The sequence below is a fragment of the Scatophagus argus genome, chromosome 16, assembly GCF_020382885.2.
Source record: "Scatophagus argus isolate fScaArg1 chromosome 16, fScaArg1.pri, whole genome shotgun sequence".
NCBI classification, from domain to species: Eukaryota; Metazoa; Chordata; class Actinopteri; family Scatophagidae; genus Scatophagus; species Scatophagus argus.
The window spans coordinates 13,751,647-13,778,665 of record NC_058508.1 but is presented as its reverse complement, the minus strand read 5'-3'; the positions used below and the strand labels follow the sequence as shown (position 1 = coordinate 13,778,665).

Below are 27,019 nucleotides of genomic sequence, written 5' to 3'. Positions count from 1 at the left end.
GTAATTGCAATTTTAAACCATAGGTGACAACATTCTCCAGACTTCTGACAGCATCTGACTTGAAACCACTGGAGCAAATCTTGTGCAGTGTTGAGCTTCTCTCACTGCAGCAGTTTGACACAGAGCACTCCTTCCTGAAGAAGATCAGGTTTGTTAATATATTAGGGAACATACCTTGTTTACTCTAATGAATTTTTCCTAGTGAATACTAGTATGATCTTTTAGTGTGATTCAGGTTTAAAGGTCAAATCCCGGTTTTCTTGTAGGAACTTTCTCACGGCAGAAAATGGTAGCAGTATCACTGGACCCTGCAACAAGATCCTCATCATTCAGTGTGATTTTGATGAAGCCTCTCATTGTGCCAATCTCATTGCTTCTGCAAAGTAGGCACAACATTTTCTTCCCTGTTAAGTATGCACTGTGTAGTTTTGCCATATTGAATTTTGGTGTTCCTTTTTAGGTATTCATCCATAAATGAAATCAACAAGATAACTCAGGAGAACACAGGGAGCAAGGTGTTTGTCTACTTTATCACTCGACTGCCAAGAATGGAAGGAGGAACTTCCTATGTTGGCTTTCATGGAGGTGAGGTTACCACAATTTGTGAATTACTTATATTTGTAAATTTTATTATCACATTGCTTGAAAAACAGAGACTAATCTAAGACATGTTAATATTTGTAGGTCCTTGGAGGTCAGCTCACATTGATGACCTCAGAGAGTCAAAAGACATTGTGTCAGACATCAAAGCCTTGCAAAAAATGACAATCAGTCAGATGTTTGAAACAAAGATGAGTCAGTCTGAAGGTAACTAAAGCAAATTATTGAAAGCAAATTATCATTGTAATTCCCTCTATATAAAATTTCTTCCAGTTATTCCAATTCCAATTCTTTTGTGGCATTAAAATACAAAATATTTTTCTACAGCCATGGAGGTGGATGACATGTACACTGAGAATGAGCAGGAGGAAATGGAGTTAGAGGAAAATGTAAGTACAGAAAACATATTTCAGACAATTGCCATTATGGGGGGAAACAACAAATTTCATTGTTTGGAGAGATCAGAGGGTATGGTAAAAGCTAGCCTAACTGTAAGTTACTGCAAAACAGAGTAAAGACTCTCAGACAGAGCTGAATTTAGACAGGTTTTCATAAATCGAGTAAATGACATGTTGGGGATAGGAACCTTGAAACTGGTATTTTGGATTTTTTTTTTTCACTATGGCTCCTTTCAGAGAACACAGAGTCATCAGCTAGATTTGCTACTACACACACTGGCACATTAAACACACTTCTTTATCATCAACATCAGCTAGACAGTGCAACATCATGAAACAGAGAGAGAGGAGTGAGTTATTGTGCTCCATTAACCTGATAGCAGTAATATTACAATTAGTAATACAGAAAGAGAAGAAGCAGAAAGAAGAAGAAAGAGAAGTGAAAGTAGTAAGAAGTAAGAAGTAAGTGAAAACAAACCTGTAATTACCAAAATAAAATTTTGAAATAAATGTTGGCATAAATGTGTCTGAATGTGAAGAATGTGAACTTTCACTTGGAGTCCCATTGGGCAAAGATAAGGGAAACTGAATACATGAAAATCTACACTTCTAATCTACACTTGGACATGAGAACATCATTTTATTTTGAGTTACTTGTGAAACTAGATTTTGACCAGTATTCTCCTGCTGTAGGGCCTTGATAATGTTGTGGACACCACAGCACTGGTGCGGAGCTGTGTGCAGAGTGCAGTGGGCATGCTGAGGGATCAGGTGGAAAGTGGCTTCCGCAGTACCCAGAGAGTTGAGATCCTGCTGACGCTCCTCAATGACAGTGACGAAATTAAAAGTACTAACATTATCTTTATTTTGGTATTTTCTTTTTTGTTGCAGCAGTGCTCATCATTTTATCTCTTGTCAGGTGAATTTCTGCAAACTGTGAAGAGGCATCTTCACTCATTGGTGGTGACTCATGATGGAAACAACCTCTCATCCATCAAAAGCAACTGGGTCATCAAGGAAGCCTCAAACTTTGATGCCTTGCAAGAAGGAGGCACCTTCAGGTGAATACTTCAGCCAGCCTCCAAATTTCTTTGTCTGCCTATAAATTCCCATTTTTTTGGAACAGCACTGTTAACTTAATGGGGCGTTGTGACAGGCACGCCTTATGGAAACGTGTTCAGGCAGTGGTCGCCCCCCTGTTGGCACAACTGGTTTCAGTCATTGACCGCGACCAAAACTTGGACATCCTGCTCGATGCAAACTGTGGACAGTCTGTCAAGAGGCTGTGGTTAGACATCTTTGGCAATGATAAATTGCTGGAAATCACACACCTGACACCGGACCACAAGTAAGTGATGGTGATATTTTTTGTTTGCACAAAGGATACCAAACTTGTGTAGCTAATAATATTTAAACTACTATTTAGTTTTGCCATCTACATTTTTATTTTTGTTTTCATAGCTCTGAGTCAAGAACAATCCTTGTACAAAACTACATTGCCCAAGAGAGAAACAGGGGCTGCAGCATGCCCTTCAGTTGGAGGATCAAGAACTATCTGGAGGAACTCTGGGTTCACGCACTTCAACATGAAGGTAATGGCCATTTATCTGGTGCTCACTATAACCGGTATTTCACTGCTACAATGTTGTCGTGGCTTTTTGCTTTTACGTTAAATGTGTATGTCTGTTAGGCCACACTCAACAGGAATTTGATGAGTTCTTTTGGAGGACACCACTTGGACGATACATTGCAAAAGCAGACCAAGAGACGCAGACAGAGTTTTTTCACCGCTACCTTCAGGATTTCATCTGCATGACAATGACCGTGACTTGTCCGGAAGATCTGCAGGTTGTTTTTGCATAATAGCTCGAAGTCCTCAAATTTCAGGCTACATCTGTTGATGAGTGTGTATGTTTATACTAATACACGTTACTTACTTTGCCTTCCTAGCTCCTGTGTGGTGCCTTGAACTGTTGTGTCAATGAGCTTCGATTGAAGCTCAATGCCATGGATACAGCAACACCTCTTCCATGGGTCCATGCTGCTTATCATAAGTTCAAGAACCGACTGCAGAACTTCTCCAGAATGGTCTGCATTGAGCCACAGGTGATCCAGCACCTCTTGAACAATCATCTTTCCAGAGATGGGGTTGAACTGGTGAGCATCTAAAGAGCATTTGAGGATTTTAAGTAGCATTTTTTTTTTACTTCACTTCATTCAAGGTTTTTGAATTTGGCACGAATAATATTGATTTAAAAATTAAATTGTACCTCAATACTTAATGCAATACTGCAATACTTAGAATTATTTATGTTGCCCTTTTAGTAGCCTGCGTACCATTTGTAATGATCATATTGCCCCTGTCTCTCAGGTACTCGATGTGTACACTGCTTTAGCATGTGTTGAGTATCTGGAGCCTGGAGTCCTGGACACAGATGCCCAAAGACAAGCCTGGCTCAGACAGGTCAAAAACCTCCAGGTTCCCATTGAGTTGATCTGCTCTGAGGACAGTGTGAGACGCTATGGAGAGAGGAGCAAGGCGATGGTCTGTAGAGTCCAGTAAGTTAAGCTTTACAAAAAATATGCAACTATTATTATATATTATATTAGGTTGACTTTATAACTTTAGCTGCATTGAGTTGGATGGTTAATAAGTATAAATAAGTTTGTTTTTCTTTGTTGTTAGAGCGGGATGGAATCGAATATTTTCTCTCTCTCTGTTTGTGGAGCACATGTTGTTGGGCATTGAGGAGGTAGAGAAGACGCTGACACCTTTAGTTTTGGACCATACAAGAAGGCTTGGCCAGGTTGGTCTAGGGCTTCAACTGAATTTTCACAAGATTAATTATTGTTAAACTGCACCAAAAATAATCACAATCATTTATCCATCCATTATGAAATACATTATGTCTGCTCTTTCACCAAGATACTGGAAAAGAACTCAGACCTCAAAACTCATCAGGCATTTGAGGCAGTAATTCGTTTGCTCAAAACCTGCAAAGAAGGAGCCATCGATTGCATCTTCAGGTAAAAATTAAGTTTTCTGTCTTTCTGCGTTGCATCTGTACTTTCCTCCACCCTGGCTGTTCACCTGTTGGGTATGTTTTATCTAGGTTTGGTCTTAGGCTGTGCCCAGTGTGTATGGGAGATCCCCAAGATCCACTCTGCCTGCCATGCGACCACATCTACTGTCTGGCTTGTATACAACAGTGGTTGGTTCCTGGTCAGATGTACTGTCCCCTGTGCATACAACCAGTTGACGATGACTTCCCCATGGTTCCTTCAGATGCCATAAGGTTGTTAACTGCATGTGGATTAGAGCTAGAGGAGCTTTTTTTGTTGCTCAGCAAAGGCCCTGAGCTGTTACTAGTCTCTTCATAGGATAATGTGCTATGTGAATCTGACTTGTGATATATTCTAATTCATGGATCTCTTGTTTTGTTTAGGATTCTAATCAGCCAACATGCTCAGTTCAGGAAACAGTGCAATGCTTTCTTCATTGACCTGGTGTCCACTGTGTGCTTCAAGGACAACACCCCACCCTGTTCAGATATCATTCTCCATTTGCTGTCCTTTCTCATGGTGGAGGCCCCGACTGTTCCCATTCTCAGAGGTAGTACCCTGTTCTAGCTCTGGTGGTTTGTGTGTGTGCACAGCCATGTCTCTACTAATACATGTCAGCTCTGATTATCCATTATTTTTTTTATTTATGTGCCAGGTAATCGAAAAATCCTGACAAAGATGCTCTCCCCCTTTGACGACTCTGTGGATAAAAATCCAGTGGTTCGATCAGTAGTACTCAAACTCCTGCTGAAGTACAGGTGAGGTGCTACGGTTGTATATTTTATGGTTGTACATTGCACAGGGCCTACTTCTTTTGTGATGTTTCTCATTTTGATAAGAACTGTACTGTTTCTGAAGCTTTGATGAAGTTAAAGGTTACCTGCAGCAGCATCTGGTGGCAGTTGAGCAGAGCAACATCTTGGAAAAGACGGACAAAACTGAACTCTACTTGTTGTACATTAACTGCCTGGAGGTACACAATTCAGACTCTACTGTATGGTTGAAATAGAGCATTGTCTTTCTTAGGCAACACTTGTGTAGATACGGAAAATACAAATATGCTAGTCACACCTGTGCATTGTAGTTACTAACTTGTTTTTGTAGGTTATATTTAGTTTTTATTTTTTCATTTCTTTAGGATTCCATGTTTGAGAGGTTTCAGTTCAGATCCAGTGCAGACCGGCAGGTGTGTCTGCAGGATGAAAGCACCTTTGTGAATGACTACCTGCAGTCACAATCTGCTGAAACAGTTAGTGTGGAGTATCTGCAGCATGTGGCCAGAGTGCGTATGGACCTGGATATGGCTGCTAGACTCATTGTGGAAAAACTGAGAGCCCCAGGTTTGTAACTTTGAGGAAGTGCAGTACAGTTCCTCACATTCTTTGCAGTTTAAGTGACTAAAGATACAAAAAAAAGATGCTTGTGATTGGTGTGTGTTTTAGAATGAGTTAATTTTACCAGAATGTCATCCTTCTTTCTGTGTTTAATCATCCCAGAGGCTCAAAAGAGAGATCAAACCACAGCCTTCCTGACTAGTGTGGTGAACTTGTGTATGCAAAGTGGAAACGACTGGTATCGCGTCTACTTGATCCGTAAGATCTGCAGGCAACATGGAGTGGAGTTTGTCCTGAAACTCCTCCAAGAGGATTTGGTGCACTGGCTCTTCCCTGAAGAAGTTCTACAAAAGGTTCAGTTCAACGTTTTGTATTTTTCAGTGTTAGTGACCAAATGAAGACAAGGTTGCACGCTAAATGTAATTCTAGAAGTAAATAAACAGAGCGGTTCAATTTGCATTACACCCAGAATGAAGAGGCCACCCCAATAGACCAGTATCTTGTGTGTGGGGTGCACTATCAGACTATCAGAAATGCTGTCGCAAAAGGAGTCGTGGAAGGCAAAGTACACAGACTGGACGAGACTTGTGAGGTAATGTTACGTCTCCTTCTTCAGCATCAGGACAGGCATCAGACTTCACAGTGTTTACAGTGTTTTCTTGTACCTCTTTTGCTTTTTCTTCATAGGAGTGTAGATGTTCGCCACAGCAGACGGCGGTGTATCTTCTGTTGGCGCTATACAGAGAAGTCACCACTCTCTACAGAGAACCCAATGCTAGCTTTCATCCCAAGCCCGAGGTAGACCCTTTTGCTAAGACCCAATGAACAGCTCTTGTACAATCTGTCATATTTTAAGTTGTTTACAAGTCATGTTCTGTTGACAATTGGAAAATGTAGAGTGCAGTTCCTTACCAGACTTTTTTTCTGTCTGTGTCAGTAAAGTAAATATATTTCTATTTGTGTATCTTTGTACCAACAGGAAGTGGAAGCACTGGTGGCATACATCCAGAAATCCAAATTCCTCACAAGCCCAGAGATGAAGACCTTCGCCCAGGCTCTGGTGACCAATGAGCTTAGGTTATTACGTGTTCATCCCGGGACCTCTACTGCCCAGTGTGTGTTGGTGGACTTAACTATTCACCTGGCTGCTGTTTTGCTCTGCGGAAGCCAGGGAATCTTAGCCCCTCTGAAGCAGCTGGCAATGACACCTGCCAACATGCAGGTATGTATATCGTCAGCTGCTTTCAGTGTTAGCAACTGGGCCTCCTCTTCTTAGAAGTGAACTGAGTGTTTTTATCTGTTGGCACAGAGAGCTTTCTTGCCTACCATGGCAGACGACATGTTAGCAGTGGCTCAGCAAGCTCTGGGACAGACGTTGCGGTGGTACCGTAAGTCATAGACATAAAACTTGTACTTTCACATTTGAAATATGTCAGTTGAAGATTTTCTATAGCCAACACTTTTATAGTAATTTTTTAATTTACTCTTATCATAGATTGTCCAAACGGTCACCCCTGCACGATTGGAGAGGTATGTCATGTCTATTTATGAGTTTATTGAGTCTATTCTTTACATATTATTTTTCATTCTTCCGTTTTTGTTTACTTGTTTTTTTTTTTCTCTAGTGTGGCCAGCCGATGGAAGAGAGTCGTTGTGTGGACTGTGGTGCTGTAATTGGAGGAGTCAATCACCGGGCTGTGCAAGGTTTTCAAGTTGTTCAATTGCAGTAAGTGGTCTCTAAGTCAATTGGGAAAAAAAATATTTGTCTGGATTTTTTTTCTTTCAAATTTTCTGTTTATTTATAAATTGTTCTTTGACAGGGGTGACCGCACTCAGACAGGCCACATCCTTGGCGACCCCAGTCGCAGGGGCAATCCAGACATGCTGGACACAAAGAACATGTCCCCTGTTCCCTTCACCATTATCCGAATGCTCACTCACATGGCCATGCTGCTCGGTGCATGCAGCCAACTACAGGTAGCTTGGGCAAAATAATGAGAACAGTTCTAATGGGGATTGATTCTTGTGTTTAAGGGGGCAATAGGAAGTGACTGCAAAAAAAAAAAAAAAAAAAGAAATCCTCATAAGCCCATTCATTCTAGTGTTACAGCACTGTTGATATTTCTGGGCTCATCAGTCATTTTTTTTGTTTCTAGTCTCTCTCTGACATCATCAAGCCTCCAGTCCCTGATCCAGATGCATTTCTGCTTGCTCACCTGCAAGAGGATTTGAAACATCTTATCAGATCCCTGGGTAAAGGGACAGACGACACAGTCAGTGTTGTTCACCTGCTCATCAGCAGCATCCTGGAGCCCAACCCGCAACAAAATTGTAAGAAACAGCTTGCAGTAAAACTGCTGTAAAATTATGACGTGTTGTGTTAGTGTTAGTCTGAAAGCCAACCCACGTCCGCCAATGTAGTGCAGCTATTTTACTGTTTTCATTTTTTTCTAAAGGTATAGTGAAAGTTTGTTGCACCAAAACTGTCTCCTCCATTGTTACTGTAAATTTCTAGGCTGCAGATCACAGATAAAACATGAGAAAAATGGAGGAATGGGGCGCCCTCTACTGGTAGTAATTGGGTGGTTTTTATTTTGCAATTTGTGTATACGTTTGGGATTTTATAAAGGCGTTATAACAGAGTAATTTAAATCATTCAAGTCAACAAAAGCAGGAATTGTGGTTCCTGATTGCCATCTGCGGTGGTAACATTTAATATAGTAACTTTTGACAGCTGTAGATTAAATTTTGGCTGTCCAAAAAAATTAAATACTAGATTCACTGTATTACCTTGTACTGTTAAACACAGATGGTGTTTCCTTCTAGGGCCTGTTCGTTATGACAATCTGCTTTCCACCAAAGAGGCTAGAAATGCATGGGAGATGGAAGTTAGCAACGCCATCATCACACCTCAGCTGAAGGTAGAGATGCTTTTGACTGCTTTATTTATTCTTAACTAGAACAAATTAAGCACAAAATAATTCTTCCTGTTTATTACATGGTGTTTTCTTTTCTCATCTCCTCCACAGCACTTGGATAGACAGCTCAATGAAGTGAACGCATTCATCCGGGCTGACTCTCGCATTTCTGCCAGTCCAATCATGAAACTCTTGTTTGGTGATCCACGTCTCTTCTTGGCCTCACTTCCCCCAAATTCTCAGATCCATTGTTCTGCCATGTGGAGCTGCAGGGAGAAGGTGTCTCTGCTGAGCCTCACCCACATTGTAGAGCAGAATGACGGCAAAGACACCCTGCCTGTGCTCTGGAGATTTCTGCATAAGGTAAAAAAAAAAAAACTGTGACAGAACATGTCATACTTAAGATCAGCTTTTGGAGAAGATGGGGAAAGCGCTGAGTCAATCAAAATGAAACTTCATTCAGCGACTGATTACCGTACCAGGCTTTTTTTACACCAGATTTTGCCTTTCAGTCAACGTCCAAACTGCCCTGCCTTCTTCGTAAAGGTTGTATGCTTCCTGTGACAAGGACTGCAGACACTGCTCAGGGCTGAAAAAAGTCATCTAAAGTGTCTGCATATTTGTGTGTAAACAAAAAGTAACAGTTTATATTTTCATATAATTCTCCTCAGATGATCAGATATAATGCAGACATGGCTCTTTACAATGAAAACAGGAATGATTAGAAACATTAATTAATAGGCTCTGCAGAAGCCCACTAATAAGACATTCATTTGTATCGGGTGTGCTGGAGCTGAGAAACTTCTAAAACATGCAGGGCTGGGAGTCCCCAGTGCAATGAAGAGTTAGACTGAACTGTAGGACTGCATGTAAAGGCAGATTTCAAGAAGAAGAATCATCAGTGGAACCCAGGAATGTATGATATATTTTTTTTTTTCAGGAAGCAGAGCTCCGACTGGTGAAGAACCTTCCTGATATCCTCACACTTGAGAGAGATCTGGTAAAGAGGTTTCAAAACGTTACTGAGCTGCCTTGCAGCACCATTGATGAATTTCTCCAGAGTCAAAAAGCAGGTACTGAAACTAACTGTCTACACCAGTAGTTCTCAACTTTTTCAACTGTATGACTCACTTACACAAGAGATGCAAAGTTCCATGCAGTTCCTAATTACCTCTTTCTCGGAAATGTCATAGTAAAATAGCTGGCAACATACAACTTAAAATCTTTCCTGCCAAGGCATGAGTTATTTTAACCTGGAAAGAGACAATGATTGAGTATTCTTACAAGAACAAAATGTCTTCCACACATGAGAACCACTGATGTGAATGACTATGTCTTATTATGTGTGTACACTTGGGATTCAGGTTTTATTTTTTTCATGTGTGCAGCTTCGCTGAAAGTCTGGTATGAAAGATACATCAGAATCTTCCTGACAACCTGGAATCAGCTCAGACTGTCTTTGGCAACTAACGGTGAATAACACTATCTGTAGACACGACACACTTTGTTGCACTGTCTGCTGTTGGTCTGTCGAACATCGTAGTGTGTCTTTGCTTAAAATGCCTTGTCGTTCAGGTGAGATTAAGATCCCAGCTGAGTTCTGCCAGCAGGACCTGGACCTCAACAGCGACTTCAAGGTGCTCTTACCACGACGACAAGGCCCGGGCCTGTGTTCTACAGCGCTTGTCAGCTACCTCATTGCCCTGCACAATGATATGGTCTACTGTGTGGATAAACACACTGGAGAAGAGACCAGGTGGGGGCGCTCATGCCACATGTTTCTCACTTGTTTGACAGTAGACAGACTGTGTGTGAACTCCTTCCCTAAATGGGTACTGATTTACGTTTGCTTGTTGGATTTAGTGAGATGTAATTTAAATCATAGCACAAAACAAATATAGAGTAGATATACTGGATATATAATAGACACGCTGCTTTATGGCTGACTGGTCTGTTTGTCCACTCCTCAGCTACAAAGTGAGCCCTGCAGATCTGACTGACCTGCATGTGATTCGGTATGAGCTGGAGAGAGACCTGATGCCCCTGGTTCTTTCCAACACCCAGTACAGCATTGAAAAAGGCCAGGAGACTCTTCTTGAGTACGACTTGCCTAAGATCCAGCAGCAGATTGTCTCCCGTTTCCTACTGGGCAAACCACTCATCACTCTCAATGTGAGCAGACGAAACAAAAAGCACAATGGCTTTTCCCCAAAAAAATGACTCCCTTTTTTTTGTTTGAAAAATACTTTGTTCCTCTCACCTCTGTCCCTTTTCCACAGGGCATTCCAACACTAGTGAACCGACATGACCGCAACTATGAGATTATCCTGAGGGATATAAAAGCAAAAGTACAGCAAGTGAGTTGTGAGATTCATTACAGTAGGTCTCCAACTGGAACTGTCATTCTTTTTTCACACTTAGCATATTAAACATGTTGCACTCATGAGATGATACGACTTGTGTCTGCATTCCAACAGGAGCCTCTGCAGACTCTCACCCTGTTTGCCGTGGTTGGGGAGCTGCACTCCTACAGCGAGGTGTGTGATGCCTTATCCACGCTGGAAGTGGCCCTTGGTTTCCTCGCAATGACTGGGGGAGAGCCTCACATGCAGCTGTCCGACTACCTGGAGGAGGTGCTGCAGATGGAAAACCAGATGGCTCCGCATATCTTCAAGGTCAGCCTATCTGAGAGACCAGTTATAACTTTTTTTGTTATCTGACTTGAGCTGACCTCGGTACTGGATTTAAATAAACAAGGTCTTAATTGGTGCTGGTCTTTTTTTATGTGTTAGACATGCAATAAAACTTGAGTTTCTCCGTGTTTTGCCTTCAGGCCTTGAGCATGTGCTGTCTAAAGAATTGTGTGGCCCTGTGGCAGCTGCTGGCCTCACTCAAATCAGAACATGTGCTGCGGCTCAAGAGGGTAAGGCATAAAACAATGTGACCAGCATACAGATACAGAGGTAGAAATTAGATTATTATGTGTAGCAGCAGTTTTATAGATGACTTGATAAATACTTCTTATCAGTGAATAATAATAATAATTTGACTATTCCTGTGGTCTTTAGGATCCATTTGGGGGAGTCTCAAAGGAGTACAAACAGGCCCTGGGTGAGGACGAGCACAGACTGCTGATTGGCTTCTTTTCAAAGAACAGCGCTGACAGCTTCGTGTTGGAGATGCATGAGTTCCTGATGCTGGTCCTTAAAAAGCCCAATGCACCTGACACCTTCAGGCCTGACTGGGGGTAAAACAACATCTTCTTTTTTTTGTTATTTATTTTTTTATAATTTGCTTACCTTTGCTCCTTTCTATGAATTCTTAAAATGAAGTCTAAAATTCTGTTATTTTAGCTTTCTATCCATAAGTGTCGAAATCCTGTGAAAACAACTACTCACTGAATCTGAAATTTGAAACAGTGTGTGCCATGTTTGTGCCCATATTTGAAACAAAGTGGATGTTGTTCCATGTCCCCACTTTGAGTCACCTTGGCAGAATTCAGTATATTACCCGCAAACAGACCTATATTTATATTTAGTCAGCCTCATTGTAGAAGGTGTTTTAGCTACATATGATTTTACCAAAGTATGTGTGTGTCAAAGTGTGACGTATAAAGTGTATCTTTTATCTCTTGAAAGCCTCAAAGACACACTGTTGTCTTACATGGAGCGTAAAGACCTGGACATTCCCCCTGACGTTGAGGAGCTCTTCCCGGAGGAGATCCTGCTGTCCCACTATGTTGAAGCCTGGAAGTTCATTGTGGCCTTCAAACAGGAACGTCACAGACAGTGATGATGGGGTTAAAGAGAGGTTATTTTTTATTTTTTTTTTGCATGCCTTCTTTTGTTATCTTTAAATCAAATCTCTTAGAAGTTTACAATCACTATCAATCAACAGTATTCAAAAGCGATAGATGATATCCTTATTATGCAGAAAAAATGTGCCTTTTTGAGAGCACTTATGTTGAGCTTCATAACACAGTACAAGTGCACCGTTCACATTTACAACTGATCTGTCTGACAATGTGAATTTTGGAAATGGCATTGTCTCTTGTTCTTGCTTTGTATTGTTTTCCTTTCTCCTAAGCATCGACATGCAGAGTTTCTGTATAGCTGAAAGAATTATTTCGTGCACTTTACTTGTAATGTGAATTTGTCTGTCCCAAAGAGGCAGAAAAATCATCTTTGTTCTTCTCAGGTACAAAATGTGGTTTAACTCTAGGGACTTAAGATCATGCTGACCAAAGGCAATTTATCAAGTGTAATAAGTCTTTTTCTTGTTTGTTAAAGTTGCACTTGCCTTTCTTCCACTTTTTATCAATTCGTTGTCTTAAACAACTTAAACAAGTTTTTTCTTTAGGTATCCATTAGATAGCATATTTGCAGAATGGAAAATATTTTGACTTTATTAGTTTAGTTGTTTTTTATGAGTTTGGCCAAACATACTACTTCAATAAAGCATAAATGTTAGTGTGTGTTTTGTGTATTATGACATGATCATACAGAACAATACATACTCTCACGTCTCAAATGTGGCGTCTTATTGGCCTCATGCTGCCGTGTCAAAAGTCTTGACGCTGCCTCCTCCAACTTTATAGCTAACCGTTTAGTAATGTCACTTAAATTTGTTAATATGTTGCAACAGTACAATTATACTGTGGTGTGTTGTGTATCTATCTGCCGTTGTAGACAAACTACATTATTTCAGTCATAAATTTATACTCCATGAAATGTGGATATTCACCACCTGTGAGAATAAAACTATTTGTGGGCATAAGCAGGTTAAAAACAGAACATAACTGAACATGCAGATAATTGTGACTTTATTTTGTTAGATTTTGAGGTATCCATTTCTGTTACCTACTTACATAGTCTTACATAGTAGATTCTCAGTTTCTCCACTACAGTAGACCACAAGTAAATTACTCCTTATTTACGTGGCTACCTAAAGCCAACAGAGACTATCCATGATGTAGTGCACAGGAAATGGCTGCCTGCCTAAGGTTACCTGACTTTCTGACCCTCTGTTGGTGGGTGCCCAATGTGTTTCTGATCAAGCTGATGAAAATGATAAGAACAAGACAGCCGCAAGTCTGTGGCTGGATGGCTCCTTAATTCAATTTCCTTTTTACCAAAGCAGTGTTTCACATAACAATGACAAATGGAAACATGCATCTGTGAAAGTAAACCATGCCAACGACCACCCTCTGGGAGTCTGCGGTCAAACAATATCCATAGAGTGTTTATAGACTGTAGGCTTCACCCAGCAGCCATTAAGTTTTTTCTTCATCCCAGGCATAATGATGCATCTATTGGACAAAGAATCTCATCTATGAATCATGATGAAATAGACAAAATCCCAACTGACAGACTAAAAACCAGAGCTGTAAGCCAGCAAATTCCACCAGGCTAAGGTGATGCTGAAATGTGCTATTAGAGCCATGTCCTCACTGCTCATTAGCAAATGTGGAAGTGCTGTACATGAGGTTCATAAACACACCCACAAATGGGTCATGAGGCATGATTTGCGCAACTCAGTCCCATGAAACAAGCCTCACTGAGCAAGTTCAATCACTTTCACTTCCACTTCTGTAGGCTTCAAAGCCACCACACCAGTGGAAATGAAAGGATACAATGGAGCCAAATTCTTTTGCCTGCTCTCTGTTTGTTTCTTGTCTTTGTCTCTTGATGAGGAGGAATTAGGGGCAAAATTACTGTGCTCACTTTTAATGATATTCATGGGTGATAGTTGGGATCACAAGCATGAGGGTATTATGATTAACAAGGCTGGATAATGATGTGCAGAATTCACCTCGTTTTGTTTGCAACTACAGCATGTCAAAGGATTTTACTGAACATTCAGTGCTTTGTTAAATAATATGGAAGCGTTCAGCAAACTTTCTAGCAATTGATTTGTCGGCTGATTACAGATTACAGATACCTCGTCTTTCTGAAACACAATGCACATGAGTCTGAATGATGGACCTGTGGAGGTCATTTTGTCTTTAAAGAAGGAGCTCTGCTCGGGAAGTAAAATACAACAATCAGGACGGAATTGTCCATTTTTAAAAACTCTCATTAAATAAGCAATCAGACTAACTTGGAATAAAGGTCTCACTGGTAGGGTTTCAGGAGCTCTGCTGGCAGAAATAGAATGTAATATTTATAATTATTTTTGCATTAAGGTATAATCAGCTAGAACTGAGACTACTTATGTTTTGGCTACTTTAGCATAAGCCTTTTAAATCCACATGAGCGAATCCTCTTCTGCAAAGTCTGCGATGTTACATCTTCATGTTTCAACAGTAGCCCACAATGGACAAACCAAACACCGGCTCTAGAGAGAAACTTTTGTCTTTTTGTGAGCTTTGTGGCCACCACCGGATCATACTTGAAAGAGGAGGGTGAGGGGAGTGATATTCAGTTGGTTGTGACCTGCAAAATCACCTCTGGATGTCACTAAATCCTACACACCTAAACAATACATGTTAAACTTGATCCCTCTATTTAAAATGATCTGGGTTTGTTTGAAACTATATTTAAAACCAAATCAGTTTTCTCGCTCGGTGTTTGAAGACATGCTTCATCTGAATTGTTCTGCAAATCTTGTTGCGTGTAATCCCACACTCTCTCTGTACTTGTTTTCTCTTCTGTTAGCTGTTAAAGACAGGATGATGTCACAAAATAATAATTAAAAATGAAGCAATGTTAAATCTAGGTCAGCGATCTTAATTATTTTCCCTCTTTATGCTTACTTTAAGTTAGTTCTGTGTAGCTTTTAACCCTTTTGAGATGCCCTGTGAACTTTGCAGTCCAGTTAAAATAATATGAAGTTCAGCTTTGAATCGTCAGTGTGCCTTGATCTGTCAAGGAGCTTCAACTTAACTCTTTGCAAAACAGCCTCAGATATTCATCAAGTTTACACCTTGGGGATCCAATATCATTCACAGGCGCCGTCGCCACTCAGGCGCTCTCAGCCAAAGGGGAGGTAAGATTTTAATGATTGTTGTATGAAATCAGTACCCTGAAATACCCCCGAGACTTCAGAAAGCACACCAATAGGCTACTGTATTTGCTATGGGGCATTATATATGCTTTACTGGCGGTCTGGGAAAATGTTTTCTTTAAATTAGCCCTTCAGGGTGCCGCTGTTATTGCATGATTATCAAATTAGCGTATTTTAATTACTACGTCATCTGAAATGTATGTGCCGGTAGGTCATAGTGAGGTGAGAGCAAAGACCGTGTCCAAACTCTCAGGTCGCCCAGCCTGCTGTGCAATGCTGAGATGAGGGAGAGGGAGAGAAAAAAATAAAAAAAACTCAGTGAGCACATCTGTGAATTATATTAGCTAATTGTGTGCACTTCTCCTTGCACTCAACACTTGGGTTGTCCTCCAAGCACAAGGAAGAAATTAAGAGCACTGCTGCCATGTTGTTCTATTAAACACGTGAAGAGAAAATACAATTACTGGTTAAGTGGGAACATACCACAAGGGATTATGGGAGGCAAAATGTTTCAAGTCTTCAGAGTGACTTAATTTTTTGCTATGCACATTAACAGGTTTTGCAGCAATACCGCCATAAGATGTACATAAAAACAGACAACAGTATGGCAGAGAACATGTAAAGAAGATTTCCTTGTATCTACTGTAAAATTCATTCATTCATTCACACTACAAAAACAAAATAAGCTGAAAGAAATCATCAGCTAATTTGATGCATGTCGTCATTGGTTGCCTATTCTGAAATTTCTTGTTTGTTTGTGGTAAACTGGAGATTTACAAAAAAAAAACAATTTCCTTACGAAATGATGGACTTTCTTCAATGAAAAATGTCTGTTTTTGCATAATTCCAAGTCCATTCTCTGGGTGGAGTCTGCTGCAAAACTAACCTTGGGCAGAGAAACCCTAACTGTACCTATTTCATTGCTACAGCTTGAATTTCAACACCGACGTGTCTGCTACAGGCAGACAGCTCAACCTTTGCATTCCATAACAATAAAACCACATATTGTTATGGTAAGATGAGAGTGTGTTTGAGAAGCCCAGAAATATGTCTTGCATTTCCCAAATAATGAGAAGAAGCAAAGGAAAGCCAGGGTTATATGTCAGGCACAGAGTTCACATTTACATTGTAAACTGCTGCTCTCACTGACTTTTGTTTTGGGGGAAATAAAAGCACTGTGAAAAGGTAGAATGTAGCAATGGCACTGGGTCAATTAGGTCTTGTCAAGGGCTATTACAGATCAACATGACTGGCATGAATGGCAGCTTGTTGATGATAGATCTTAAATCCCCATCAAGTCCCCCCCAAAAGTACATTTATGCCTAACCTGAAAACTTGTTCTATTCCATCAGCCACCATCTTTAAGCACTGACAGCTGTGCTAGTAGGCAGATGCTGATCATTCTGCTGCTCCTCAGCAGATACTTAGCTGTTCCTGGTAGTTTTCTAGCAGATACTGCACAAGAAATTAGAATGTCACCTTCATTCATGGTGTTTAGGGCCACCTATTTTTCTATCCATTGCCTAGAAATTTCCAAATTTGAATAAGGAGAACTTTTCAGACTGGTCAGGCTCCTACCCAGATCTACTTAGTGTGTCTGTTCGTGTTCCTGAAAGCCCTGACTGTTTCATTTTTCTGCACAGTGACGGAAGGCATGTTCTTTAAAAAGACAGGAGATGATGAACACACCAACTTGTCAGAAAACACCATCTTTATACTTTGAGGTTTTAGTAATAAATGTCACAAAAATTGTTATTATGTAAGATTTCCAGAAATTTGAAAGTGTAGAGTTTTTATTCTTGGAGGGGTCTGGATCGTGTAACATAAATCAAACAACAGAGTATCAGTTCACATCGAGGCTGAGAAATGCCTGGAGCTCTCAGAACAGAAAACTCTCCTTTGAGAGAGGGAAAACAGTTGCTGCCTGGCACACAGCAAAGAGTGTTATATAATACAATTAAATACTGTTCTCTTTCTACTCTCTGTCGCCCTGTCTTACTCCTCCTTTGCTTTCTCCAATACTCTTTCTTTCTCTTTAGCTTTCTTGCTTCTGCCTTCATCCATTCACTTCTCACTGATGTGCTTTGTTATCTGATGGCCTTTGGCTGTGAATAGATAATGGCTGCGCAAGAGGTTTTGTTTACACGGATACCAAAGGATTAGGGTGATTACTTCTGGTGCCACTGTTGTAACAAGCCAGGGAAGCCCTCCATGGTGTATGGAGGTGCTGACAGTTATCCTGTACAAGATTAGAGAATGTGGATTATTGGCTGTTTTTCTCCACCTGGTGATGAGAGACCAGAAGAAAAGGCAGAACATCACAATGCCAAGACCCAGAGGAACAAGGCAGTTCTGGGTGAAAGTAATCACAGCCTCTATATTTGTGTAGAACATTGGCCTGTAAATTCTTCAAAGTTGTGTTATCTGTAGCCCCCAATGTGCAGTTGTGGAAATGACAGAACTTTCTACCTTGACCTTTCACCTTGGTATTCCCTGATGCCTGTGGTGGCCCATAGAGAAATACGGTTCCTCTCCTGTGGTCAGGGACCAATTCGGTGTTCAGTTTCACAGCTTCTTGGCCCCAGCACAAATACACAACACCCTCTCCGATTGCATTTGATAATATTTATCCTCAATTATAATTCCACAGATATGGATTCTTGAGTGGAGTACAGTGGCAGCAGACAAAGCAGACTGGCCTTGGGCCCCAGACTTGGCTTTGCTGAGGTGGGTTCCTGCATGAACCCCAGACAAATCATGTTCTTTTCAGCAGTGGGGCAAAATAAGCAGTGTAGCCATTAAGGGCTCTACTGAAATGGGGAAACACTTGGATGTATATTTGTCCTTGTGATGAGTGCATGCATTGCTATAGTGAAATGTGAAACCAGCTAGAATACACACACTAAGTGTTGCATGTGAGAGGGGTGGTCACAGTTAAATAAATGAATCCATCTTCTTCTGAGCTGCAGCGTCAACATTAACCCCCAAAACTCCTCAGTGTCAAAGATAAGGGTATTAATGACTTCAGTTGAACAGCACAACCTAAACCATGAAATTATAAACTAGTCACTACAAACATCCCTGAATGGAGAGACTGTCCTTGGTCTTGGCCACAATAGCATGATTAATAATAACCAGATGACTTACATCACTGTCATGTTGTTGGTTTTACACACAGATGAGCATTTGAATGAATTTGAGAGAAGAAGGGAATCCCAAAGTTGTAAAAGATAGATATTTGTGTTTATGGAACAGGGGTTTAGTTGAGCATGGAGCCATTAGCCTAAGTATAGCATCCTAACATGTCAAGGTAATGTCAAATTGATAACCTTTATTTGCCCATTAGGTGTGACAAAAATGAGCCGTGAACTCAACATACTGTATATGATCAGCTTTAAAGTTTAAATACATATCTCTTTATGTATTTATCAAATACAGAGCAACCTAGTGGTCTTATAGATTTGTGTTTATGTCCACCAAATTCCTAACTCCAATTGTCCAGGAGTCCAATATTTGCTCTCTTTTAGCTCTGTTTTTGGTCTCCGCCAACTCTGGACGGGAATTCGATGACAACCGACTACAGTTGATTTGTCTGTCTGCCATCTAGCATTGGGCAGGGTTTTTTTTTATTATTCCCCCCAAAACAGCTATCTACTGACTCTAGAGAGTCAGCCAAAACAGTAAAGTTGAGGGCTGGAAAAGCAAAATAATGAGCTGAAAGATGCAACAGCGCTCTATGCCTGAGGTGGACTTCAGGTGATAATTCTTGTGTGTTTTTTTTTTTTTTTTTTTTTTTTTTTAACAAAGCTATTAATTGTAGCTATATAAAGATGTTTAAGATGAGATGGATTTGTCAAATGAAAAACATATAGCAAATGTGCTACAGTAAACTCAGTGAAGCTAACCTGTGACTGTGAAGCAGACTCATAACATTGCGTGGACTTTGGACACAATATTATTATATTGAACTTGGATGATCAGAGGGTATATGAGTCCCATTACCTATGGACCTTATTGCCTCAGACTGTGGCACCCTATATGTCTTGAAATCATCTGTCTCATTTCTGGTCAGCCATAAGCTGGAGCTCTTATTGAGGATCAGCCTGTGATTTGTTGATTGTCTTGGCTATTAGAGATGGCATCAGAGGATTGAGGATTTTCTAGCAGGGGAAGTAGATGGAAATAATGAGGGGAAGGAATGGCTGCCAGCCTCTGCTTTTTTAACCTGCACACACATAGAGAGATCTGTGTGTAATATTGTTGTTACTGGCAAGGCCTATTTTGGGCAAGTCAGCACTACCCTGTGATGCCCAGGAACGACATGCGTGTAATTTCCTGCCAGGGGCAGTCATTTGGTTATTACTGCTGCTCACTGGCAGGCCGCTCATGTTCTGTCTCTGATTTCCAAAATGAAACATGTATATTTTTCTTTTGTCGACAGCAGCAATATTTCCAGGCAAATCAAGATTGCGGATAGAGAAGGTTTGAGGTCTTAGAAAACTTCAGTTTATAATGAAATATATGAAATGTCTGAAGTGGACCATTTATAAATATGCTCCAGAAGTGCACTTGGCTTTGAAAAATTGCCTGTTTACTCTACCTTGTAATGCCCCATAGGATGGATTTCTAAACTGTATACATAAAGCTTGCACAAACAATACAGACTAATTAGAGTGTATCTTGAATTACATGATGTTTAGCTGGTGATAACAGGAAGGTCACATGTAATTAAATGTTATAAATGAGCACAGTGACTAAAATGAATGTTGTTTGAACACTGAGTATCTAAAGTGAATGAGCTCTGCCTTTTTTCCTGAATTCAATTCTCTTGTAGGGTCACTGACTGCTTAGATTACATCCAGCCATTAGAGAAACAAAAATATGATTAATTCTCAGTGAGATCAATTATTAGTGACACAGTGACAAATCATTTGATTGGAAGTTTAACTTTCAACAGTTTGATGTTTTTGGGTACAAAAAAATTGCAAGTTATAATGACTATGGCTGCCATATTCCTGATAACAAATTCAGGAATACAGTGCAAGCACAAACACCCTCAACGTTTACCACCCAGTTTATTTTGCGTTGGTCTTCATTATTAAGAAAAACAAAACAAAACAAACAACAACAACAGCAACAACAACAAAAGGGACTGGCACATAAAAAGAGCCTTGAAGTTTTTAAAAGGCAAGAGGTTCACCCTCACAGGGCCCCACAGCTGAGCATCAGTATTCCTCAGCCATCAGTTAGTTGGCTAGGTTAAGAGCACAGCCGGTGATGTGGGCTGTAAGCCAACAAAAGATTAATGGCTGAATTACTGGCCACAAACAGCTGGGCCCATCAACCAATGGACACAGTCACATGAGGGTATATGTGTTTGAACTCTATGCACTTTAAAATCACAGTGATGGAAGAACTGAATTGTCGCTTCTCTCTGTATCATAACATTACGATTATGTGGAATGAAAGAAGACATTTGTAGGAGAGCAGCCCTGAAATGTCAGAATGCACTCTCGCTGCTCTAAAGGGGAGGAAGGATCATGCTAACCTCCTGACCTCATGGGTCTTAGGCTCAGCTGAGAGGTGCGGCAGTGGATAACAACGATGAGCTCATTGAAACTGAAGATACGATACATGAAGTTCGAACACACAGCGAAAAAGCGAAAAACAAAAGACACGAATTCTCATTTTCATTTTCAGATTTTACTGGTTGCCAATACTAAATAAACGATATATTGGGCATTTAAACTGGCAACACACTCACAGTTAAATGAATTTTCTTAGTGTCTGAGCTGTGAATTATCTCAAAGCAGAAGGAAGTGCAGGTCATACTGAAGCTTGTGTCTTTACCCCCACTGACAAATTGAATGGACTTTTATCAGTTCTGCCGGGGGTGTATGCAAACTGAGCCGTAGAGGAGGAGGCACAGGTGATAACCTGGGATGGCCTCCCATCCATGCAGATATCACATAGCTGTCTCCTTACTGTGAGATAACCAAGGTTAGCTTGGCTTGAGGAAAACAATGTGCTGTTTAAGCAAAAGAATAAGTTGGAATGGGTATTAAATGGGGATCAATTGCTGTGGGATTCATTCAAGCCTATGCACAAAGGTTCTAACCTGTCTTTGAATTACCATTTTCTAGTTGATATAGACAACGGATTTAGAGCAGTATGTAATTTAGCAATTTAATCTTCATTTGCACAAAGAGCAAACAGACAACGCACTATCTCACTCTTTAAAACCATATTTGTTTCCACAGTGTTTTCATAATGTTCACATCTTCACAAACTGAAGGACATCTGAAGACATTTACTGATGACCAGCAATACAAACTTGTGTCCCCCTCATTGCTGTCACATCTGTTTGGTGATTGATGATGATGATAAATGACCCTCTGTTACTTTTGAATGAATTCACACAATGCTGATTAAGCCAATCACCACCAGATAAATCTCTTCATATTTCACAGTAATCTTTAAATCTTTGTGTGGCAAATTTCCTTTACTGGCACACCAGTAGGCTGCGGCAACTTGAAGTATGCAGAGCTAATGGCTCCATAAGCACACTAAGAGTATTTGTGTAATTGCTCTCATTGCCAGAAGGGGGAGACAGAAGTTCTCCACTGCAGGTTTAAAATATATGCTGTGTAAAAAAGAGTAGAATAAAAATGTTTACAGGTTGAATATAATGTATGAATAAATATTGATCTGCCCCAGTGCAATGGCTCAAGAGAGGATAGATAATTAGCATTTTCATCAGTGAATGAGTTACGCTGCTCTATTTGTGGTGTTGGGGAACGGTCTGAAAAAAATTGTCCATAGAGTGTTCAGTTGTCATATCCAGAAGAGAATATGTATGCAAAACACTGTTATTATACTGCAATAAGGCTCCATAGGATGTGATTATCAGATGAAATTTCAGTTTATGAGTATATAATATATTAGTTGACATTGTTTCGTGCACCACTCTGAAAACAAGTTTAAGATTCCATAGGGAGGACATGAGCAATTTGTCTTTTTAAGGACATTTAGACACATCAGGAGATCCTTTTCAATCCTCTGGGTCAAACTGAGGACTCAGCAGCTCTCTGAGTCAGACCCACTTTGTCAGACCTTGACAGCGGACCAAAATCTGGTCGACCATGTAAATCTCTGACATACGTTATGCAGACGATCTCAAGAATAACATTAATAAATCTAGTAATGGGCAGGATGGAAGGTAAGGCTGCATGGGACAAAAAAAAAGTGAAATAAAAATCAAATAAGTATTTCATTTTCTTTTGAACTTGTATAGAAGCCTCGGCGTGCGACTGCTTTACGTCACCGTGTGATGACTTTACCACACGGTGACGTCCCCTCTTTGGACTCATCCATCTGTAAGTCTTTGCAGCAGATAAGCAGACAATGGTGTTTAACACACTGTCTTCCTCACTGTAGGGCAAGAGCTGCCATTTTATCACCTGAGACACACATAGAGATAGAGGCAGTGTCATTCAGTTTGGGTCTTTTCGGGATTTATGTCCACTGTGGTCCTTGGTACTGAAAACGGATATTCTCTTGGTCTGTTTCTGCGTTTCAACCTTGTAAATCTGTCGTTTAAACAAAGAACTGCGAGATCTTAATTTTTCAACAGAATGTTCTCCGGGTTCAGAGGAGTTATCAGAGATTTATACCTATCCCTATACATCTCCTCTCTGCACTCCTTATGATCTTCAGGATAACAGACAATTTATCCCCCCATTTCTCACCACTGACAGGATCCATTCCTCCCGAAACATTAAATAAACCTCACGGCTCTGCGAAGTTTCTGAATCACATATGAAAACAAACAAAAGGTATATCTAAGGCAGTAAAAAAAGGATTCTTTGGCTGTTAATGAAGCTTTCTATTCTTAATTTTTTGGGTGCACCAAAAAGCTCTTTATGTCTTTGTGAGGAAATACACGGTGGATAGTTCCTGCTGCCGGGGGTCTCTCAGTGAAAAACAAAAGAAATGAGTGATGAGTGTATTTGGTATCAGAGAAGTTGTGGTCTTCACTGATAAACAACCACTGCCATAGACGAGGTAATGTTTTAAAATTTGATTAATGTTGCGTTTATTCTCATTTGTCGACTTGCTGCAAACCGCACATGGAGGAGTTCATACACATTAACTCGGGCGCCGGCAGCACACATACAGAAACACAAAACAGCAGTAATTTGTGTCATAACACGCAAACGCACTCACTCATTCACTCAATCACACACACACACACACACACACACACACACATACATACTCAGTTATTCCCAGCCGCTGGTTCATATTCCAGAAAGTGAGCTTCCATTAACAAACAAAAAGATGTTTTCTCTTGTTTTTTCAGAGTCTTTGTCCAGTAATCAACAGAGATGTGGAAAGGTTGTTGATACTAATGCTGTACGGCAGAGCCTTCCAACGTGCTGCTGATGGACTGTTTGCTTGGACAGTTCTCCTGCGATTGAGAGGTGATGATGGCCAGAGGGAAGTTGTCAGTCAGAGTTGGCCGGTGCTGCCGGTGCTAACAGGTGTGAATGTGTCACCGTCTCCACGTCTTTAGCTGGACTTCGTGGAAATGCACATGTTCAACAGCTGCAGGGAGTGTATGTATGTACATGTATCCTAATGGTAGAGTGCTGGGATTATTCTCTGAGGGAGGAAGCTCTGCACCCTCCCCCCCTATTTTCTGTGAGTCTGTCAACACTGCAGTTCCTCAGAGTCTCAGTGCTCAATATAGTGAATCAACATGTCAGCTAAATTCTGCTCCTAAAAGTGACGGTAGTCCAGAGAGCCACAGGAAGTCAGAGCGCCAGTCCTGAACTTGTGTGTCACCCTGTATGCCCCCTGAACATACCATGAAAGTCAGTAATCTGTGACGGTGGCTGTGCTTGTGGCTATTGGGGAGGCCAACTTGGGTTCCTCTGTGTCAGCACCGAGGAGCTCTGGGTTTTCTTTAGATTTTTGTAATATGGCTAAAACTTGTGGTTTTGGAAGAGCCAGCCTTATTACCTACTGCACTGGCTCACAGAGCTCATAGAAACAGCAACTCGAACGTTATTCTGCACCTATTAGCTTAGCTTATATATAACAACCAATATGATGCTATTTTTGACAGGCTATATACAGACTAGTGGTCAGAATCAAAAAAGTAATAAAGCGATGCTTGAGAAGCAGATTTAAGAAAAAGAATTCAATGCAGATTGAACTAAGGCACAGTATATTTTTTTTTCTGTGATCGGAAATGCGAAGGGTTATTCAGTACTATAAGTTTGCAATGAGTATACTGTTGCATAACACTCCATGTTGCAGTCAGAGGGTGATTTAAGGCCACTGTGCATGGCAGAATTTACAGTAATAGCTGCTGCACTTTTCTTTCTTTCTTTTGATATATTGACACAGCACCTCACACGCCCAGAGGTCCACAGTGTGGTTCTGGATGCCTGTCCGATCCCAGTGATGTCAGCCTTCCCGATCATCACATCCTGAAGAAGATGATGGAGGACTCCAGGGGATGATGACATGCCTGCTGTCACAGCATGGGACAGCATGAAGTAATCTGTGCACTGGGGAACTCCTCCCTGTTCTTTGCCCTATAGGACAGAGTCACAGAATGACTGCGGTCTTTTTTATTTTTTTGCCTTTTCTTTTCAAGTGCAAACTGCTTTCGTTTCTGCCTTGGTTTTTGATACTATAAATGGACTGTCTGGTTTTTGCCAGGGCTGTTGAAATTCATCTATCTGTCTATCTATCTATACAGCCAAGCTAGGACACACAAGCTACATAGTTTTGGTTGCTGAAAAGAAGTATGTTTGACAGAAGAAGACATTTGTCTAGTTTCATAACATATTGACGAGCCAAAAGCCCAATCAGTAAATTGCATGGTGGATAGATTTACTCTTATAAGCTCCCTAAAGACTTTATCCTCCAATCCCCTCCTGACAGCATTGGCCATTGTTTTCTAACTATTGAATAAGACACAGATACTTACACTGAAAAGTTATATTTGTGTATCTGTTGTTTTAATCTTAATTTTCCATGGACCTTGAAATTCCGAAGGCTTTCACTGACTTTAAAGTATTCCACTTTATTTTCCAAACATCTGCTGAAATTAAACTTTGTGAAAGTACTGGCTGCGCATTTAGCCATTGTTATTTCACTTTCTGTGGAGAATAAAAAGACTGGTGTAAGCAAACACTGTGTGTGTGTGTGTGTGCCCAGCAAAAAAAAAATAAAAAGAAATAAATAATGGCATTGTTAAAGCATTAATTAAACACCTCACAGGGAAAAAAACAAAACAGAAAACATGTCCATTATGACTGGGACCCTTTGTTGTTTTGTTCTTGTTACAGGAATGTGTGAGACAAAGAGAAAGAATGCAGGAAATTGGGCCTTGGGGCCAAACTGTAAGACTGCAACTTGTCCTCACTTTAATCTAAAGGCTGAAGAAGCCAAACATTCATCTTTATTCTGTCTTCAAAACAACTGAAGTAATGTTGTGAACACTTTTTGATAGAACGCAAACACAAAGGCAATTCAAAGTGGTCTGCATGAGGCATAACTTAGCCTACATTAAAAAAAAAACCAAAAAAAAAAAAAAACCAAAACAAACCTTTAAAGTACAATGAAGCACATATATGATGGTGAGCTGAAAAGTATGAATAAATAGAATTGTATGAAAAACTTCAATATCTTTAACATACAAAGGCTTACAATCCACATTATACTATATCTTGTTAAAAAATCAAAGGTGTGACAGCATGTATGTGAATGTATGAGACACATTCTGATTGAATTTGTTTCACTGATCATGCAAGTAAAAAATATCTCTTTCCTTCAAAAAGAGGTGTGACCTTAACTAGAAACCTGAGTTCCAGCTTTACTACCCTTCTGTAAAATGAATAAGAAAAGTTATTTTCCTCTCCTGCAGTACCCTCACTGATCTAGTGATGGCAATCCGGCTCCATTCAACCAGATTCACTCAAACTGCTTGACAAGTTTTTAAATGGGCCTCTGTCCCAGCATGTCGGGTCCAGGAAAAGGAGAATTACAATACGTTATTAAGATGTATTGACACCAGATGTGCCCTGCCCCTGTTCTCGTGATGGAGCAGAAAGGTTCAAGCACTAATTGGCCATCTGACCAGCCAACATGGTTCACCAACAGTCAATTAACACATGCACATATGAATGCATGCATGTAATAGCAACATGCCTTTCTGAAGCCTCGTGCTTGTAGATTTCACTAATGCAAACTAATTTGATGCCACTATAATAACTGGAGAAATGCAGAAAGTAACACACATATGATTATCCAAGGAGTCCTGGGTTCATTTTGCCAGTAAAACACAGAAGTCAATGACTATAATAAACACACCGTTTTGCTTGTTATAATTAGGATTTATTCCCCTCAACTTGTGCACAGATAAAACAGTCCAGTACTTTGAAAACAATCCAACATTGCTGGCTCCCCCCTCGCACACTCAGTTGTTAACCATAGCTGTTTCTACAACTGACAGCAGTGTGGGGCCAAAGGTTATCAGCAAGAGTCTTCCCTCTCAGATGATGTCCTGATAGCCTCTAACAGACTGCGTGAGGTCCATTCAACATAAACAAACGTAAAACAAACTTGCCTGCCATGACATGCATTTAAGCATTTTCCCTGGCTGTTAGTGAAGATCTGCCACAAG

General features: G+C 40.5%; 1 protein-coding gene across 2 annotated transcripts in view; it reads left to right on the top strand.

Moving 5' to 3' along the window:
- The window catches only part of rnf213a (ring finger protein 213a), a 29,848-nt gene extending 16,732 nt beyond the window's left edge, over positions 1–13,116 (top strand). For both annotated transcript variants that reach the window (XM_046414240.1, XM_046414239.1), the window contains exons 29-67: positions 24–148; positions 267–383; positions 461–585; positions 685–807; positions 928–989; positions 1,692–1,845; positions 1,918–2,059; positions 2,155–2,346; positions 2,460–2,590; positions 2,689–2,846; positions 2,949–3,155; positions 3,370–3,557; positions 3,685–3,805; positions 3,925–4,025; positions 4,112–4,294; positions 4,445–4,611; positions 4,717–4,819; positions 4,920–5,034; positions 5,200–5,401; positions 5,558–5,748; positions 5,865–5,987; positions 6,083–6,193; positions 6,375–6,617; positions 6,705–6,783; positions 6,891–6,925; positions 7,021–7,121; positions 7,216–7,372; positions 7,552–7,726; positions 8,222–8,316; positions 8,425–8,676; positions 9,254–9,386; positions 9,702–9,785; positions 9,889–10,069; positions 10,284–10,485; positions 10,593–10,670; positions 10,791–10,988; positions 11,147–11,236; positions 11,382–11,560; positions 11,952–13,116. In XM_046414240.1, the coding sequence (XP_046270196.1) occupies positions 24–148; positions 267–383; positions 461–585; positions 685–807; positions 928–989; positions 1,692–1,845; positions 1,918–2,059; positions 2,155–2,346; positions 2,460–2,590; positions 2,689–2,846; positions 2,949–3,155; positions 3,370–3,557; positions 3,685–3,805; positions 3,925–4,025; positions 4,112–4,294; positions 4,445–4,611; positions 4,717–4,819; positions 4,920–5,034; positions 5,200–5,401; positions 5,558–5,748; positions 5,865–5,987; positions 6,083–6,193; positions 6,375–6,617; positions 6,705–6,783; positions 6,891–6,925; positions 7,021–7,121; positions 7,216–7,372; positions 7,552–7,726; positions 8,222–8,316; positions 8,425–8,676; positions 9,254–9,386; positions 9,702–9,785; positions 9,889–10,069; positions 10,284–10,485; positions 10,593–10,670; positions 10,791–10,988; positions 11,147–11,236; positions 11,382–11,560; positions 11,952–12,105 (5,577 nt within the window). In that variant the 3' untranslated portion in view covers positions 12,106–13,116. The remainder of the gene's footprint in view (positions 1–23; positions 149–266; positions 384–460; positions 586–684; positions 808–927; positions 990–1,691; positions 1,846–1,917; positions 2,060–2,154; positions 2,347–2,459; positions 2,591–2,688; positions 2,847–2,948; positions 3,156–3,369; positions 3,558–3,684; positions 3,806–3,924; positions 4,026–4,111; positions 4,295–4,444; positions 4,612–4,716; positions 4,820–4,919; positions 5,035–5,199; positions 5,402–5,557; positions 5,749–5,864; positions 5,988–6,082; positions 6,194–6,374; positions 6,618–6,704; positions 6,784–6,890; positions 6,926–7,020; positions 7,122–7,215; positions 7,373–7,551; positions 7,727–8,221; positions 8,317–8,424; positions 8,677–9,253; positions 9,387–9,701; positions 9,786–9,888; positions 10,070–10,283; positions 10,486–10,592; positions 10,671–10,790; positions 10,989–11,146; positions 11,237–11,381; positions 11,561–11,951) is intronic.
- The last annotated feature ends 13,903 nt before the right edge of the window (positions 13,117–27,019 follow it).